This window comes from Ascaphus truei, unplaced genomic scaffold, assembly GCF_040206685.1.
Source record: "Ascaphus truei isolate aAscTru1 unplaced genomic scaffold, aAscTru1.hap1 HAP1_SCAFFOLD_1545, whole genome shotgun sequence".
Lineage (NCBI taxonomy): Eukaryota > Metazoa > Chordata > Amphibia > Anura > Ascaphidae > Ascaphus > Ascaphus truei.
Window position 1 is genome coordinate 32765 of NW_027454434.1, and position 18650 is coordinate 51414.

Consider the following 18650-nt stretch of genomic DNA (forward strand, 5'->3'; position numbering starts at 1 on the left):
ACTTTAACTCGCCCGTTCCCCCGAATACATTTAAAAGCCTGTTCCCTCAGGCTTTCTCTGCATCTTCCCCGAGTAAAAATAAAGGGGTAGCAATCCTGATAAGGAACAATGTCCCCTTTGCCCTAACCAACACACAAGTAGACCCAGAGGGAAGATTCCTGGTGCTCCAGGGCACTCTAGCAGGTTCACCTGTAACACTGGTGAATCTATACGCCCCTAATTACAACCAAACCCAGTTTCTCAAAAAAGTATTGGACTCCCTGGAGCAGCAGGCAATCTCCTCCTTAATCATAGGAGGAGACTTCAATATGGTCGCCTCACACACACAAGATAAATCAAAAGCCCCAAAGAATCTGTCCAACGCAACCCAATGCACATCTTACACCATCCAATCGCAAAAAAAGCAAAAAAAATTAGGGAAATAATGGAAGAATTTTCCCTGATCGATGTGTGGAGAGCTCAGCACCAGGGTCAACGGGATTACACCTTCTTCTCCACCCCTCATCAGTCCTATTCGAGAATTGACAACTTTCTATGTACCAATAACATAGTCCAGGCTTCCTCCCACTCCAATATTGGCCCAATTACTTGGTCTTACCATGCCCCGGTGGAACTCACTCTCTCCCTACCATTTGTTAAAAACAATCCCTATAAATGGAAGTTAAATGACTCCCTTCTCAACTGCCCAGAGACAGAGACGAACATAAGGCACAAACTCTCATCCTTCTTCCAAATCAATGCGGGTACTGTTTCGGCCCCGGCTATGCTATGGGAGGCACATAAGGCCTCAATTAGAGGAGACTTAATCCCGATTTCAGCCTATAAGAAAAACAAAAAATTAAACTCCAAAAAGAACTGACAGATAAAATCACGCAACTAGAGCAGCAACATAAAGCGATAGCATCCAAAAAGATACTAAAGCAGTTAAACCAAACACGAGCAGCCCTCAAACAAACACAACTTGAAGAAGTAGAAAGAGCCCTGAGGTGGACAAAACAAAAATTCTTTGACAAAGGAAACAAAGCCGACAAACTTTTAGCCACAAAATTAAGAGGCATCCGGGTCAAATCCCAGATCTCTAAAATCCACACAAAAACAGGAAGAATAACATACAGTGGCGACACACTTTATTCTCGCTCGGCTAGTCCCGCGAATTTGGGTATACTCCGGTGTATTGAGGTTTGTGATCGTTTTCTGTCGGAGTGTATAGCGTTATTTTCCCGGCAGGGATTGAAGCATTTTATTCCGGCTGGCTGCAATACTGCAATGCCGTGTAAAAACACTTGGGGGCGCTTGCGAGCTGTTCTCTTTGAAGACGTCCCCTATAATGAATTGTAATGCAGTATATATACTGTATATATATATATATACTGTATAACAACAGCCCATATAACCCCTAACATACAGTACTGTACACATACAGTACTGTATATGCACATACATAAATGATACTATGGGCCGGCGGGGGCGAGATGTGTTTGCAGCAGAGAGAGATCCGCTGCTCTCTCTCTGCGCAAACATCGGCACATTAAACCTTATTTTCAATACATTTTTATTTATAGTGTAGATGTGCAGGGGGTCTCGGGAGCTGAACCGCACTGGTTTCAGGTCGGGGGACCCCCTGCTCCCCAAGATACAGACCCCTTTATGAGGTGCCGGTATCCCTCTGCGTTTTAAGGTCCCGATCACGTGATTGCGGCCTGTTAAACCAAGCAGAGGGATACCGGCACCCCCAAAAGGGGCCTATATCTCGGGGAGCAGGGGGTCCCCGGACCTGAAACCAAAACGTTTCTGCTCCGGAGACCCTCTGCACATGTACTGTATAAATAAAACACATATATAAATAAACACTCGTTCTTTACCTTAGCGGCTATGCGCTATGGTAAAGAAGCAGCATTTCTGTATTTTTAATAATATTGTACAGTGAGCAGGGGGTTCCCTGAGCCAGAAATCTAAACTCAGGGGGCCCCCTGCTCCTGCTCAATATTATTAAAAATACAGAAATGCTGCTTCATTATCATAGCGTATAGCCGCTAAGGCACTGAAGGGGTTAACCCACCGTGCCCGCTTTATTGTGGGTAGCGGGGGTGGGTGAAGGGGGTATTTGGCCCTTGGTGTGAGTTTAGGACTTGCGGGGGGGTTGCGGGTGCACTTAACCCCTTCACGACCGTAGCAGTTAATACCGCTACTGTCATGAAGGGGTTAACCACTCCCGCGACCCCCCCCCCGCAAGCCCAAAACAACCACCGTTGGGGCTAATACCCCCTTCACCCACCCCCACTACCCACAATAAAAAATAATCACACACAGCATCCCCGCAATACATAATTAAATAAATAAATAAATACAAATAAATACATTTGAAATACATTTTTATTCCTAGTGTAGATGTGCAGGGGGTCTCGGGAGCTGAACCGCGTTGGTTTCAGGTCGGGGGACCCCCTGCTTCCCGAGATACAGACCCCTTTATGAGGTGCCAGTATCCCTCTGCGTTAAAGGCCCCGATCACGTGACCGCGGCCTGTTAAACCAAGCAGAGGGATACCAAGAAGGGGCCTGTATCTCGGGGGGCAGGGGGTCCCCAGACCTGAAACCAAAACGTTTCTGCTCCGGAGACCCTCTGCACATCTACACTGTGAATAAAACACACACATCATTAAAGAATCATTCTTTACCTTAGCGGCTATGTGCTATGGTAAAGAAGCAGCGTTTCTGTATTTTTAATAATATTGTACAGTGAGCAGGGGGTTCCCTGAGCCAGAAATCTAAACTCAGGGCCCCCCTGCTCCTGCACAATATTATTAAAAGTACAGAAATGCTGCTTCATTACCATAGCGTATAGCCGCTAAGGTAATGAAGGGGTTAAGGCATGATAACCAATAAATACATTCAATACATATTTTTAATGTCTGTGTTAAACCTCCCTGCCTTCGCTGTAATCTATGTAAAACCCCCTCCCCCTATTCTCTCTTTTAAACTTCCCTGCAATCTATGTAAAACCCCCTCCCCTATTCTCTCTTCTAAACTTCCCTGCCTTCAATGTAATCTATGTAAAAAACCCTCCCCCTATTCTCTCTTTTAAACCTCCCTGCCTTCTCTCTAATCTATGTAAAAACCCCTCCCCCTATCCCCCTATTGTGTGCGTTAAGCTTCCCTGCAATCTATGTAAAAAAACCTCCCCCTATTGTGTGTGTGTTAAATCTCCCTGGCCTGTGTTTCTGAGTGCAGTGTACTGTATGTAAATGTGGGGAGGGGGATCCCGTGTAAATAACCACACCCACCCCCGCTACCCACAATAAAAAAAAATCACACACAGCATCCCCGCAATACATAAATAAATCTAAATAAATCTAAATAAATAAATAAATACAAATAAATACATTTGAAATACATTTTTATTCCTACTGTAGTGTAGATGTGGAGGGGGTCTCGGGAGCTGAACCGCGTTGGTTTCAGGTCGGGGGACCCCCTGCCCCCCGAGATACAGACCCCTTTATGAGGTGCCGGTATCCCTCTGCGTTTAAAGGCCCTGATCACGTGACCGCGGCCTGTTAAACCAAGCAGAGGGATACCGGCACCCCCAAAAGGGGCCTGTATCTCGGGGGGCAGGGGGTCCCCGGACTTGAAACCAAAACGTTTCTGCTCCGGAGACCCTCTGCACATCTACACTGTGAATAAAACACACACATCATTAAAGAATCATTCTTTACCTTAGCGGCTATGTGCTATGGTAATGAAGCAGCATTTCTGTATTTTTAATAATATTGTAGAGTGAGCAGGGGGTTCCCTGAGCCAGAAATTAATGCTCAGGGGACCCCCTGCTCCTGCTCAATATTATTAAAAATACAGAAATGCTGCTTCATTACCATAGCGTATAGCCGCTAAGGTAATGAAGGGGTTAAGGCATGATAACCAATAAATACATTCAATACACTACCCACTACCCATGGCAACCTCCGCTGCTGCTGCTGTAAAACAGAGAAAAAAATTAACACTTTCAAAGTAATGTCCCCTAACCCCTTAATCACCATAGCGGTTATTAACCGCTACAGTCATGAAGGAGTTAACCCACCCTCACCCACCACTCGGGATGCCTACATACCCTCCCACACTAACCCCCCCCCCCCCCGTGAGGCCTAACCACCCTCACCCAGTACCCACAAGGGAGGCCTACCCACATACCGATGGGGAAACACCCCCCCCCCACCCCCAGTACCCACAATAAAAACAGTACAGTGACCCACAATAAACAGCATTATATTTATTATATATACTAACATATGTACAGTAGAGAAGGAAATAGCACAAGAATTTGCCGATTACTACTCAGACTTGTATAACCTACACCCACCAGGCCAAAGCCAGACCCCCTTAGGGGCGATCTCAAGATACCTTGAGCAGTGTAACCTCCCCTCCCTCTAAAAAGGCTAAATTAGAAAAACTAAACAGAAACATCACCCTTGAGGAACTAACCAAAGCCATAAGCTCCCTATAACCAGCAAAAACACCAGGCCCAGACGGATTCTCTAACACCTATTATAAGACATTCATGCTGACTCTGTCCCCTTACCTGCTCGACATGTTACATACATAGTTACATAGTTACATAGTTACATAGTTACATAGTAGATGAGGTTGAAAAAAGACGTACGTCCATCAAGTTCAACCTATGCTAAATTCAGACAACAGATACTTTATTCTATATCTATACTTACTTATTGATCCAGAGGAAGGCAAACAAAAAACCCCATTAAGGGGAAAAATTAATTCCTTCCTGACTCCAAGAATTGGCAATCGGATTAATCCCTGGATCAACATCCTTCCCATGTATACTTATTTGGTATATCCCTGTATACCTTTCCCATCTAAAAAGATGTCCAACCTTTTTTTGAACAAATCTATTGTATCTGCCATCACAGTCTCCATGGGTAATGAATTCCACATTTTAACTGCCCTTACTGTAAAGAACCCTTTCCTTTGTTGCTGGTGAAATTTCCTTTCCTCCAACCTTAAGGGATGGCCCGAGTCCTTTGTACTGCCCGTGGGATGAATAGTTCTTTTGAAAGCTCCTTGTATTGTCCCTGAATATATTTGTATATAGTTATCATATCCCCTCTTAGACGCCTCTTTTCTAATGTAAATAAATCCAATATAGCTAGCCTCTCCTCATAAGTTAGAATGTCCATCCCCTTTATTAATTTGGTGGCTCTTCTCTGCACTCTCTCTAGTTCCATAATGTCTTTTCTTAGGATTGGTGCCCAAAATTGTACTCCATATTCAAGGTGTAGTCTTACTAATGCTTTGTAAAGGGGCATAATTATGTCTACTTCCCTTCCATCCATTGCCCGTTTGATGCAAGATAAGATCTTGTTTGCCTTTGCAGCTACTGCATGACATTGGGCACTATTGCGACGCCTGCTGTCTACAAGCACTCCTAAATCCTTCTCCATCAAGGATTCCCCCAATATATCTCCATTTAATTTGTAAGTCGCCTTTTTATTCTTGCATCCCCAATGCATAACCTTACATTTATCTGTATTAAACTTCATTTGCAATTTACCTGCTCACGTTTCCAGTCTCTCCAAGTCCTTCTGAAGAGAAATTTCATCCTGCTCTGATTCTATTACCTTACACAATTTAGTATCATCAGCAAAGATGGAGACTTTGCTCTCGATCCCAACCTCAAGGTCATTAATAAACAAGTTAAAAAGCAGGGGTCCCAGTACCGATCCTTGAGGTACTCCACTCACGACTTTAGCCCAACCTGAAAAAGTTCCATTTATGACAACCCTCTGTTGTCTGTCCTTTAACCAGTTTTCAATCCAGGTGCATATATTATTACTGAGTCCAATTTTCTTTATTTTGTACACCAACCTTTGAAACCGTATCAAAAGCCTTTGCAAAATCTAAGTAGACCACATCAACTGCATTACCCTGGTCTAAATTCCTACTTACCTCCTCAAAGAAACAAATAAGGTTAGTTTGGCAAGATCTATCCTTCATAAATCCATGCTGACTATTACTAATAATTTTGTTTTCCATTAGATATTCCTGAATATTATCCCGTATTAAACCTTCAAGTAGTTTCCCTACTATTGAAGTCAGGCTTACGGGTCTGTAATTCCCTGGGTGTGTTCAACTCCTTCCTACAAGGAGAGCCAATCCCCGCTACCATCACTGCAGCAAATTTGGCGATAATCCACAAAGAGGGTAGAGATCCACTTCTCTGTGGGAACTATAGGCCAATATCCCTACTGAACTCAGATCTCAAAATTTACAGCAAGATATTGGCAAACAGGCTCAACCCGATTCTCCCCCGACTCATTAATACAGATCAAGTAGGTTTTGTGTCTGGAAGACAGGCCTCCGACAACACCCGCAAAATAGTGGACATCATTGACCACGTGCATCTCACAGGTACCAAAGCAATGATCCTGAGCCTCGACGCAGAAAAAGCGTTCGACAGGATCAAATGGTCCTTCCTAGATCAAACAATGCTGAAGTTTGGGTTTAGTGGTCCCTATTTGGAGGGTGTTAGAGCCCTCTACCAAAATTCCACAGCACATGTAAAAATCTCAGGAGGCCTATCAGAACCAATTACTATCAGAAATGGGACCAGACAGGGCTGCCCGCTATCCCCACTCCTATTTGCTCTAACAATTGAACCCTTGGCAAACAAAATTAGAGAAGAAAAGAGCATTAAGGGGATTTCGATCTCTGAAAAAGAATACAAAATCTCCCTATTCGCGGACGATGTGATCCTGACCCTCATTGACCCCCACACCTCCCTACCTAACCTGCAAAAGGTACTCCACCAGTTTGGCGCAGTGTCTGACTATAAAATAAACATAGACAAATCAGAAGCGCTGAACATATCCCTTCCAGACACAACGTGGAAGCTATTGCAATCCAATTATAAATATAAGTGGAGCACCACATATATCAAATACCTCGGTATAAGAATCTCGAGCTCCCACGGATCCCTCTATCAACACAATTATCCCCCACTATTTGACCAGATTAAAATAGACTTAGAGTCTTGGAAAAAACTCCAAATATCATGGTTCGGGAGAATAGTCTCCCTCAAAATGAATATTCTCCCAAGGCTGCTGTACTACTTTCAAACACTCACCGTAGTTGTCCCACTAGTAGCCATGAAAAATATACAGGCCCTAATGTTCCAATTTATTTGGAATGATGAGAGACCGAGGGTCCCTAGATCGGTCATGCTATCACCAAAATCAAGAGGAGGTCTGGGGGTCCCCGATGTGGTCAGGTACTATCTCGCAGCCCAGCTGAAGCAAGCTGTAGTTTGGAATTGCGACCCGGCATCGGCCCGCTGGCTCGAGATAGAATCACATTACGCAGCCCCATCCACACTTCAGGTCCTCATGTGGTGCCAAGGAGGAAAAGAGGGAGGACAGAGGAGGTTTGAGCTAGGAGCAATGAGATGCACGTGGGATACGTGGACAAAAAGCAAAGGGAAATATGGCCTGCTAAACACCCCGTCACAAATCACCCCCATCTTTGGCAACCCAAACTTCCCGCCCGGGTGCTCCAAACAGCAATTTGACCAATTTCAGAGTCTTAGAATAAGGCTGGTGGCCGATCTGCTGAAAAATGGAGAGATCTTAACCTTCAAAGAAGTACAAGACAAGTACCAATCACAACACCTCCATCTATTCAAATACCTACAAATTAGACATTTTCTGATGTCCCTCGCTCAGAACTCCAAATTTCCCCCACCCACCAGATTCGAAACACTATGCAGTATAGACAGGTATCAACAAGGCATAATCTCTGAGATTTATAGGGGGATAGAGTCAGCAGCACAATCCCCGACCCACCACTATATGCAAAAATGGTCTGCGGACCTAAACATACAAATTGACAAAGAGGACTGGGAGGATATCTGGGAGATGGCGGCTAAAACCTCAATCTGTACAATAACAAAAGAAAACATCTATAAAATTTTATTTCAGTGGTACCTGACCCCGGCTAGACTGAGCCAGATCTTCCCCGGCACACCAGACATGTGCTGGAGAGGATGTGGTCAAAAGGGAGACATGGCCCATATTTGGTGGTCGTGTCCGGAGATTCAGAGGTTTTGGGTAAAGTTTCAGATGCTGCTCTATGAGACAACAGGGATCCCTCTCCCCCTGGATCCACCTGGTGCTGAGTAAACCGTTTGACGACCTACCCCCTCCAATGAGTAGACTAGTCTCTGCAATATTGACGGCAGCCAGATGCTCAATAGCAGCAGCCTGGAAGCGGGTCAAAGCTCCTGCAAGAAACACGGTCATAAGACAGGTGGACGAGGTAATGTCAATGGAAAAACTAATTGCCATGTTACACAAAAAAATGCTGCAGTTCAGGAATACCTGGGACCCGTGGATAGGCCCCCAGGGCCTGAGATAACGGGATAAGGCGAAAAACCGGAACGAGGAGATGAACTAAGGGGGACCCCCCCCCCTTTTTTTGTTTGTCTACAAACCCCCCCCATCCCCCGCCCCCCCCCCCACACTTCCCCCTCCCCTCTACCCTTACCCTCAACTTCCAAAAAAAGGAAAAAACTATGTTGGCCAGTATTCACTCAGCGTTATTATAGTTAAAAAGTTATATGTTGTTGTCCATAATGTAACCATGCCTGTAAATGACAATGCCAATAAAAAAGATTGATACAAAAAAAAACTAACAAAAAATGGCATTAGGAGTTGAATTATAAGAAAAAATACAGTAATTTTACCGAACTGATTTTCTTGCACACAACCGGGCAGAGGTGCAGAAATGGCTGAAGAAAGATCCAGATGCTTTCGACTGGAGTCCAGTGACCAAATTTGTTTGTGAACTGGAAGGTGACAGGTATAGAAATTATAATGTTCTCTACATGGTTCTCATCTCAAAACAGCAAGCAGAACCACAGGGCTGAGATAGGATATAGGATCACAGACTAGAACCGACAGACAGAGTCCTGAATGAGTATCGTGATGTTGGGTTCACAGGTTGAGGTCAAGGCAGGTGGCAGAGAATCAGAGTCAGGGTCAAAGGTTGACAGCGGTCAAATGCTGCTGCTGCTGCCAAGATCAAGTGCCTCGTCATCCAACTGGAAGCATAAGTATGGGGCCTCAGATGGAGGTCAGCAATCTCAGCACAGAGCGTGAGACCTCTCAGAAGGAGGTTCACAGACTCAGCACAAAGCTTGTGGTCTCTTAGAAGGAGGACTGCAGACTCAGCACAGAGCTTGAAGTCTCTCATAAGGCGGTTGGCAATTTCACCCCAGGGCTTGAGACCTCTCAGAAGGAGGTCCGTAGACTCATCACAGAGCTTGTCTCTCTAAAGGAGATGGGCAGTCTCGGCACAGAGCTTGAGGTCTTGAGGTGCAGAGGCGTGGAAATAGAAGGAAGCCTATGAAAACATTCTTAGTGTTTTTTAGACTGCAAAAGAGAGAACAGAAGTCTGAAATGGAGGTTGCAGATTTGACTGACCAGGTCAGTGAGAGAAAAAAACAAGCCCCACAAAGCAGAAAAGGTGAAGAAACAAGTGGAACAATAAAAGTCAAGGCAGATGGTAAGAGAATCTGAGTCAGGGTCACAGGCATAGAGAGCAAGGCTTGGTGCAGGCAAACAGCCATCCTGTGGGAAGTCCAGTCTATGTATACCATAGGAAGGTTGCCAGCTACCAAGCTATTACTGCATCAAAAGTGTGGACGGACGTGTACAGTAAAGTCTCAAGCACTGGAATCAGCACATGTGCACAAACTTGGACATACCGTTCATGTTCGCGCTCTCTGCCCTAAGAGCCTGGAGGCCAGTCTGATTTCATGAGACTCAGAGGGAAAGCCTGAAGCTGCAAACTGAAGTCCATTGTCTTTTCTTACTGCATAACCGTGACATGTTTGATTAGTTGGTAAGTGGACAAGCTGCTCAACTGCAAAGGCAGTGGCGTAGCTAGACATTCGCGGGTTCCGGGCCAAAAAAAATTCAGAGCCCCATTAATATTAATACTGACTAGAATGTTTTCTCCCTACCTACCATCCTCTCTCTGATCCTCTATCTCTGGGGTGTGCAAACTGGGGGGCGCACGAAATTATCTGCGGGGGGCATAGGGTTTACAGAGCCCTGCACGCTTCCCGAAGGCACTTAAATTAAATGCCAGGAAAGCGGCGAAGTGTAAACTTCAATTACCTTGGTTCATGCGGCTTCTGGAGAGGCGTCGCCATGGCAATGTAACGTCATGTTGCTATGGCAACATGATGTCATGACGTCCAGAATGCCGGAACCAAGGTAAGGGGAGTGGGGAGCGGGGAGCTGGAAGGGGGGCGCAGGAGAAAAAGATTGCGCTCCCCTGCTCTATCTCATCATCCCTCATCGTCATCATCATCATGTCTCCCCCTCATCATCATCAATAACCCTCATCATTTCTCCCCATCCTCCTCCCCATCATCTCCTCACCCCCTCCTCCTACTCCTCCTCCTCCTCCTCCTCCTCATCATCATCTCTTCTCCCCCATCCTCTCTCTCCAACCTCCCCTCGCATATATACACACAAACACTACACCATATACATATACCAAACATGCAACATTAGTGTAAGACACACATACCATATACAAATACACATTTATAGTAAACATATAATAAAACCACTAAATATACAACATATACATGCACATAATCCATGTAACACACATATGCATTACAGAGAAAAGAAAGAATTGCCGGCGCCAAATCAGTCCTTTAAATAATAATAACCAAACCGTCTCTTGAAAAGTCCCAAAAGTGTCCTTGAACAAACAGGCAGTGAAGGGGTCAACGAACGGCTCACACCAAATAATAGTGCAATAGATAAAAAAGAGAAGAAAACAAACAGATAATGGTGCAGTACGCCAAAAAAGTTGACATTAAAACATAAAAAACTCACACATGACAAACATAACACACAATGACAGACAGACACTAGCAAGGCTATAATCCTAACAAAAAGCTATTTATTAACATTAAAATACTGGGTCCGGAGGATACAGCACTTATGTCCAGAGGGGTAAAATTGAAACCCTACTTACAGGACAGTAGATGGTAAAAGCAGTGAAGCTGAAGATCGCTCAGGTGCTCCTCTCTGATGATAACTGGAGCTCCTTTAGGGATTGCCTCGTGTGGGGGATGGATGTTGGGTCGCACGAAAACCGGAACTTCCGGGTGGATGTGACATCACACGCCGCGGTGTTACCGAAATCGCTGCTCCTCTTCCTCTCCTTTCCCCCCACAGCCTACACAACTGCTGCCAATCACCTCAACAACCAAACAGACAGCTCTAAAAACAGAATAATCTCCCAACGACGTTTCATGCACATGCGTGCACTTCCTCAGGGTTGTGACTTGCCCTGACAACCAGCAGTTTAAATGCACTGCATGGGTGGTTCTAATTGGCTAATTAGATGACACAGTGTTAGTTTAACCCATCAATTGCCATGGTCAGAGCTAGACAACATCAAAGCTTGCTAAACATACATTACACAACATTAAACAGCACATAGAAACATAAAAACATTAAAACATTTAAAATTGAATCTTAAAATAATTAATAGTGGGGCTGACAGAAAATGAACATAATATATCATATTATAAAAAGGCTTTTAATTCGAAGTCTATGTTCAGCCCTCTAGGGGATAGTGTTTTTAGTTCGTAAATCCAGTATGCTTAACGCATACTGGCCTGTTTTAATCTACTCCCACCTCTTAGACTGGGCTGAACCACTTCAATGGCCTGGCAGCGCAAACCTTTAGGATTTTTATTATGGCACAAAAGAAAATGATGGGAGACACTATGTGTGACCAATCCTTTCTTGATGTTATAAACATGCTCATAGATGCGTCTCTGGAAGGTTCTCCCAGTTCTGCCAACATACTGCAAGCCACAAGGGCATTGAAGCAAGTATATTACAAAGGTGGAATGGCAATTAATAAATGTCTTAATGGGATAGCTTCAAGAGGTTACATTAGATGTAAAATGTTTAGCATTCATACTGTGGGAGCAAGCCACACATTTCGCACAAGTGAAAAATCCTTTTGGACCCCCTATCTGTTTTTGTTTCTGTTGCTTAACTGGACAACTTTGGTCTAATTTAGATTTTAAATTATTAGCCTTAGAGAATATAATTTGGTTTTTTTCTGGGAGAATGTCCACCAATATATCATCTATTAACAAGATGGGCCAATATTTGTTTATAATCTGTTTTATTTTAGGGGCCATCTCGTTATACTGGGTAATAAAACCAACTTTTCAATGGGGTTTAGGTCCAGACTTTGGCTAGGCCATTCTAAGACGCTGAATTTCTTAAGCCATTTTTATGTGAATCTGCTTGTATGTTTAGGATAATTGTCTTGCTGCATAACCACTTTAGGTTCAGCTTTAGCTCATGGACGGATGGCCTGACATTCTCCTCTAGAATCTTCTGATACAATGCAGTATTGATGGTTGTGTCAATGATGGCAAGCCGCGCCAAACTATTACACTCCCACCAACCTGTTGGGATGAGGTTCTTCTCTTCGAAGGCAGTGTTTGGTTTTCGCTAAATATAATGTTTCTCATTGAGGCCAAAATGTTCTACTTTTGACTCGTCTGTCCAAAAAACATTGTTCAAGAAGTCTTGTGGATCATTTATGTGCTCTTTGGCAAATTTCAGATGGCAGCAATGTTCTTTTTGAGAGCAGTGCTTTCCTCCTGGCTATCATTCCATGAACACAATTCTTGTTCAGTCTTTTTTTGATAGCTGAGTCATGAACACTCACATTAGCCAAGGTGAAAGTCGCCTGCAGATTCTTGGATGTTACTCTTGGGTTCTTTGTGAGTTCCTGTATGATTTGCCGGTTTGTTTTTGGGGAGATTTTGGTAGGGCGACCGATCCTCTGTAAAGTGGTCTTGAACGTTCTCATCTGTCTGACCACTGACTGTCTGACTCCATCCCAACCCCTGGGAATTGGGCTTGTAACCCTTTCTAGATCGATGAGCATCAATAACTGCTTTTCTGAGGTCAGAGATTTCATTTGACCATGGTATGACCTTACTCCCAAACTCACACCGAAAGATCTACCTAATTATTTAAACATCTGATTCCAATTATACTCTTTAATTTAGCTGATAAAACCAGGGTTTCACTTACTTTTGCACATAACCTGACTGTTACTCACTGTTTGTCTAATTCATACATGATTTTGTTTCAAAAGATATGGAATTGGTTAATATAAACCTTCTTGGATATTTAAGAAAAGACAGGTTTTGATTCAAGAAAGATTATCATGGGAAAACAATGGAACAATGGAATGAACATAATTATTATTGGGGTTCTGTGGGCGGACGCTCACAGAGGTATGCAAGGGAGACTCGTTATTGTGAAAGTAAATAAGGCTTTTTATTGCGCCTGTTTCCTTAACATCAAGAAACCATCCAAACAAGAGGTAAACAAAGCTTCTATTCACTTGGGAGTATTTCTAGTGAAATACTATGCAGTTCACAACTCCCTTAGATAAGCATGTCTCCCAGCCCCAAAACATATAGCATGAAATAAACAGATATAAGAAGTCTTTTAAATGAAAGTCTTATCTGTTCCTTGTGGTTTGGAGGGAAAATCTTCTCTTCCTGGTTCAGCTCCCTTCCCTCAGGGTGTTTCAGCATTCAGGTTTAGAAGTTTTCCCTGTGTCTTGAAAGCAGCTATGCTGTGTCTTCTGGCAGAGCTCAAGACAAGTTGTGAGAGTCAAAGACAATCTCTGCTCTGTCTCCTAAGTTCAGCTCAGGTATGAGCTAAGGAGTCTCACTTCCTGTCCCAAAAGACAGGCTTTTGTAAGCAATCTAATTAGGCAGGTGGTGTTTGTTAATTGACTACCAGCAGTTAACCACCACACTGCTGGATTAGAGGCACATTACTTGAACAGGGATAACTCCCCTGTTACAGGTTCCCAAACTTTTTCTCGCTACTGTATGTGCATAAAGCAGTCCTGACAATAAGGTGTGAACATTTCCGTACAATATTCCAGTCGTATTGAAAGGAAAACTTCAGGAAGGTGATAGAAACTGATCAGTTTTCGTGTCCAGCGTACAATGCCACTGTTCAGTACGTGTGTACACATAATGCTGACCTGAAACCAGAAAATGCTATAGGACTTTTGAGAACCGAAATAAAAAACCTAGCAGTTTTTTCGTTATATCTGTGAAATGTATTGTTTGAATAAAAAGCTGGTGGAGGGCTGTGAAACATATATAAGCTTTAAAGATAATATTGATCATATCCTAGGTAAGGAAGAAAAAAATGTACTGTAGCTGTTACTTAAACAGGAGCCTAAGAGTGGATTCGAAAATGTGCATCTCATAGAAAGATACAGAGAAGACTTCTTCAGGAGTAGGGCCATTTCTAAAGGAGGAGCTTGAGAGGAGTGCACTTAGCAAGTGTGAGGAGGCTGTTTGCATCCAAAAAGGGAAGTATGAGATTCAATGTATCCAGAATAAATACCTGAGAAGAATTGAAGAGTGTCAGTAGCCTTCTGGAATGAAAACCTGTGAGCTGAGGAACACAAAACTGAAAGAAGAATTTGAGACCATGTGGAAGAATACATTGTCAGGTTTACAGACCGGTCATATAAACAATCACAATATCAGTCAAGAAATTCTACGGCAACTGAAAAGGAAATGAGCAATGAAGGACGTTCTAGAAATGAGACATTACTTAGGGTAAAAAAGGTTTAGGGAATTATGGGAAAATACTTTTAGATGAATTTGAAGTATGTTGAGAACTTGGTTCTGAATTAAATGCAACACACTATATGTTAGCCAAGGATATTATTATAATAAGATACAGGATCTTGGTTTCTCGTTGTTAGGTACAGTAGATGCAGTGATTATGTTACAAGGGAGCGTTATGATGGAACTTGCTGCCAAGAATTGTTGTGTGTGATCAAATGAAACACATACTGTAGGACGAAATACTGTAGGCTGAAAAAGAGTCACATATCACTTTTGTTTGAGTTGGACATTAAAGCTGCAGTTCAAGATCCCGTTTTTTTTTTTTTAGGTATTTTTTTACTTCAATAGTTTTATTTGGGCATGCTCTACTTACCTAAAGAACTGCATAGCTTCCGGTCAATTCGTACTCCGTCTATTGATCAGCAAAGTTTGGCGACATCTTTAAATATGGGGAATGTAAATGGTTGCTAAAGCAACAAGCATGCTTTTAAAAATAGAATACAAGAAAATTGGTCTTTCAAAGTTGTTTTTTTTAAAAACAGAAAATGCTAAAAGTATTTTTTCTTACTACAGAACTGATTTATTAAAAAAAAACACACATGCAGAATATTGCTGGAACTGCAGCTTTAAGCTTTGGTTATTGGGGAAATAGCTGAAATGTTTCAGATGATGCATGAGAAGTTTATCCTACAGAATGACCCCTGATATAGTGATGTGTTTGTTTTAATAGAATGAAAATGTAATTACCACGGTTCAGGTAACAATTTCCCAAAAAATGTAGAGCATGCAAAAGGTGAAGTACAAATGATCTTTTCTTCCATGGACCACGGGTTAGCGGGGCATGTTTTTCTAAAGTGCGGTGTTTCATATGTATATATACTGCATATTGAGGGGGATACAGACACAGTGTGAGCAACACATGACTGTTTGTTTGCTGCATACCTTACTTCTCTGCTGAGCATTACTACACTAGCACAGAGTTAAGACAGATATGTCTGCTTATCACCCCTACCAATCGCCTAGCATATTTGATGGCTCTTTAGGCCATATCAGATATAGCATTACCGGTGGATGACTTGAATATACATTGGGTCATCATAGATATGTCGAGATCCTGGATTTGCTAACACCCATTATTATATGGTTATTGGTAACGTAGATACGTACGTGGATTTACAAATTGTGTGTCTAGCCCCCACCTACCTTTTTTTTTTATATTTGGGGAGGTTTATATCCCTACACTGTATATATGGTCACTGTAATTGTTCTTTCGTCGATGTCAAATTATTAATAAAGTTTTATTGTCTTTGGCCATTTTGGCTTTTACTGGTATCCATCCTCCTACAGGGATGGGAGCGGCTACTATGGGTAACCTGTATCTATTTACCATCTAAGTGGCATACCTGTTAGACATTTGTGCTAAATACACTAAACTATACCAGACTGAGTGCAGGAAATAGGAATCTTTAGGTGATTCTGTCATCACCTTTTTGTTTGGATTTATGCTGAATTCTTTCCCCTATATGCACCGGTCATAAGTTACTACTGTATCCAATGAGGTGAGCGGTGTGGTCAATTTGAGATTTTCAGCCCAACAGAGTAAAAGGAAAAAGATGTTGTGATGTATACACAGAACATTTTCCAAATGGTCTAAGGCCTAACATTCCATCCATAGGGATATAAAACAAGCAATAAAATGCCTTTAATGTTTATTTGTTTTGACAGTGAGAACTGGAAGGAAAAAGAAGGTACCCTCTGTAGAACCGTGAAACAAGTCCTAAAGTGTGATGTCTTGAAAAGAAACCCATTTGAGCCTGAAGTTCTGCCACCAGCAGATCCCATACTCAGCTGCCTCTGCTTGGAAGTTGCCTGCAAGGATATCCAGTCTCTTTGCAATACCCTGAAACATTTCCATGACCTGATCAAGCCCGGAGGTCACTTAATCGTTCTGAGTTCGCTAAATTGTTCCTTTTACTTTGTTGGCCAAAAGTGCTTTAATTGCATGGCCATAACAAAGGAAGGCCTGGAACTGGCTTTTAAAGGGGCTGGTTATGAAATTGAGAAACTGGAGGTACTTCCACGTGAAGACCGGTCAGCTTTGAACATTTCTGATTCTGATAGTTATTACTTTGTGCATGACCGTAAGCCACACAATCTGTAAGCCCCTCACCCATCAATTCTATAAGCGTGTTAAAATGCAGGTGTTAGGTGAGCAAAAAAAGAAGGGGCATTTTAGTAGCTTATCAATAAAATAAGTAAACATTGGAATTGTTGGATATGTTGGATATGTAGGATATGTTGGATATGTAGGATATGTTGGATATGTTGGATACACCATTCACTTGCTTACACAGGTGCAGGTGTTTGGTGAGCAAAAAAAGAAGGGGCATTTTAGTAGTTTATCAATAAAATAAGTAAACATTGGATACGTTTAAAGCTTATCCTCCAGGAGCAAATAAAAAGAAAAAATGTGTCTTTAAACTAAACTTCCACTCCAACTTTCATACAGACAATCAAAATGAATGACAAGATCAGGCACCTAAGATGGATGCTGACTAAAATGGCTGCTCAGATCCTAGTGCTGTTTACGTCAGACCCCCCCCCCTCCTCCTTGCATTATATTCTCAACTTTCTCAGATGTAGCAAAAGTTGTGCCTATAACAGGAGAATCTTTCCTCTCTGGGATTGATGTACTAAGTGTCACAAATTGAATATTTGGAGTTATTTGTGTGTGCGCGTCTAACTACTAACAATTTTTTTCAAAGTGCGTGGTAAGCATCCATAACATTTTTAATTTGGGTATATTGCTGCAAACAGGTGATAAAGAAGTGGAGCAGCAGTAGTAATGTCCATAATGAACGTAAATGGTACAGTATGTACAGTACTAAAATTATTTGTATCGTGTTAAAAAGAAATTAGTTTAAAACTACGTACTTCAAAATTGTACGGCAAAATAAACCTGGTATAATTCTGACAACCTCGGTTAATTAATAAATGTAAGTATATACATTAGCACAATGTTAAATGTTTACAGTATGGCTATTATAAAATACTAGCGTAATATACACCGATCTACGAGATCTGGAAGGTTAGTAATATGCGGTCAAAAGGCCATACCCTCTTCTCCAGGTCACGTCTGGTGGTAAGTTATTTTCTGTACTAAGCAGAAGCATTCACCCCAATTTTTCACCTGCCGAAAACGGTCTCACACCCTTTTTTTATGTTAGGGTATTGTGAGATTATTATAAAGATAGGTTGCTCAGAGTTTGTATAAGATAAGGTTGTTGTTTATTGTAATACAACAAAATAACAAGAAAACATGATAAGCAAAATAGCAAAAATAAGCCAACAATCCATATCTACCTATGCAGAGATTATTTACTTAGTATGCCTGTCATACTCACGAACACAAAGGTATTATGATATGTCCCGCCAGTCTCAGTAGGTCTCATCTCAGTGTGGCTTGCCACTCGGTTCTGTCTAACATGGCACTATGCTAACCTTTTATTGTCCGTTTATCGTTCGTGTCGTACGTGGTGTACATGTGAAATAACTTCTAACTTACTGGTATTGCAGGATGCCTGCAGTTCAACTAACTTCTCATTTCTGAGGAAAATTTAAACTAAAAGCATGTGATCAGCGCTCAAACCTATATAACTATACCTAAATATTAACTAAAATAACCAGGTGCTTAACAATAATAAAATGAAATTTTAAGAAATTGCTCTCAACCAGAAATATTTGAGATGCAGGCCAATGACCTTAAGGATAAATTTATCCAGAGGGAATATAATCCTAATATGGTTGAGAAGGCCTTAGAAAGTGTAAAGGACATAGATAGAAATGACCTTATCAGTATGGACAAAAAGAAATTAAAACAAGTAGAGGGTGTAGAGTTCATCCCCTTTATAACCAAGTTT

General features: G+C 42.1%; 1 protein-coding gene across 1 annotated transcript; it reads left to right on the plus strand.

The window, feature by feature from the left end:
- The first annotated feature begins 7225 nt into the window (after positions 1-7225).
- On the plus strand, positions 7226-16891 carry LOC142476289 (indolethylamine N-methyltransferase-like). Its single transcript, XM_075581734.1, has 4 exons — positions 7226-7656; positions 8742-8861; positions 15441-15446; positions 16456-16891. Exons 1-4 carry the CDS (start codon positions 7226-7228, stop codon positions 16889-16891), a joined length of 993 nt encoding a protein of 330 aa, XP_075437849.1.
- The last annotated feature ends 1759 nt before the right edge of the window (positions 16892-18650 follow it).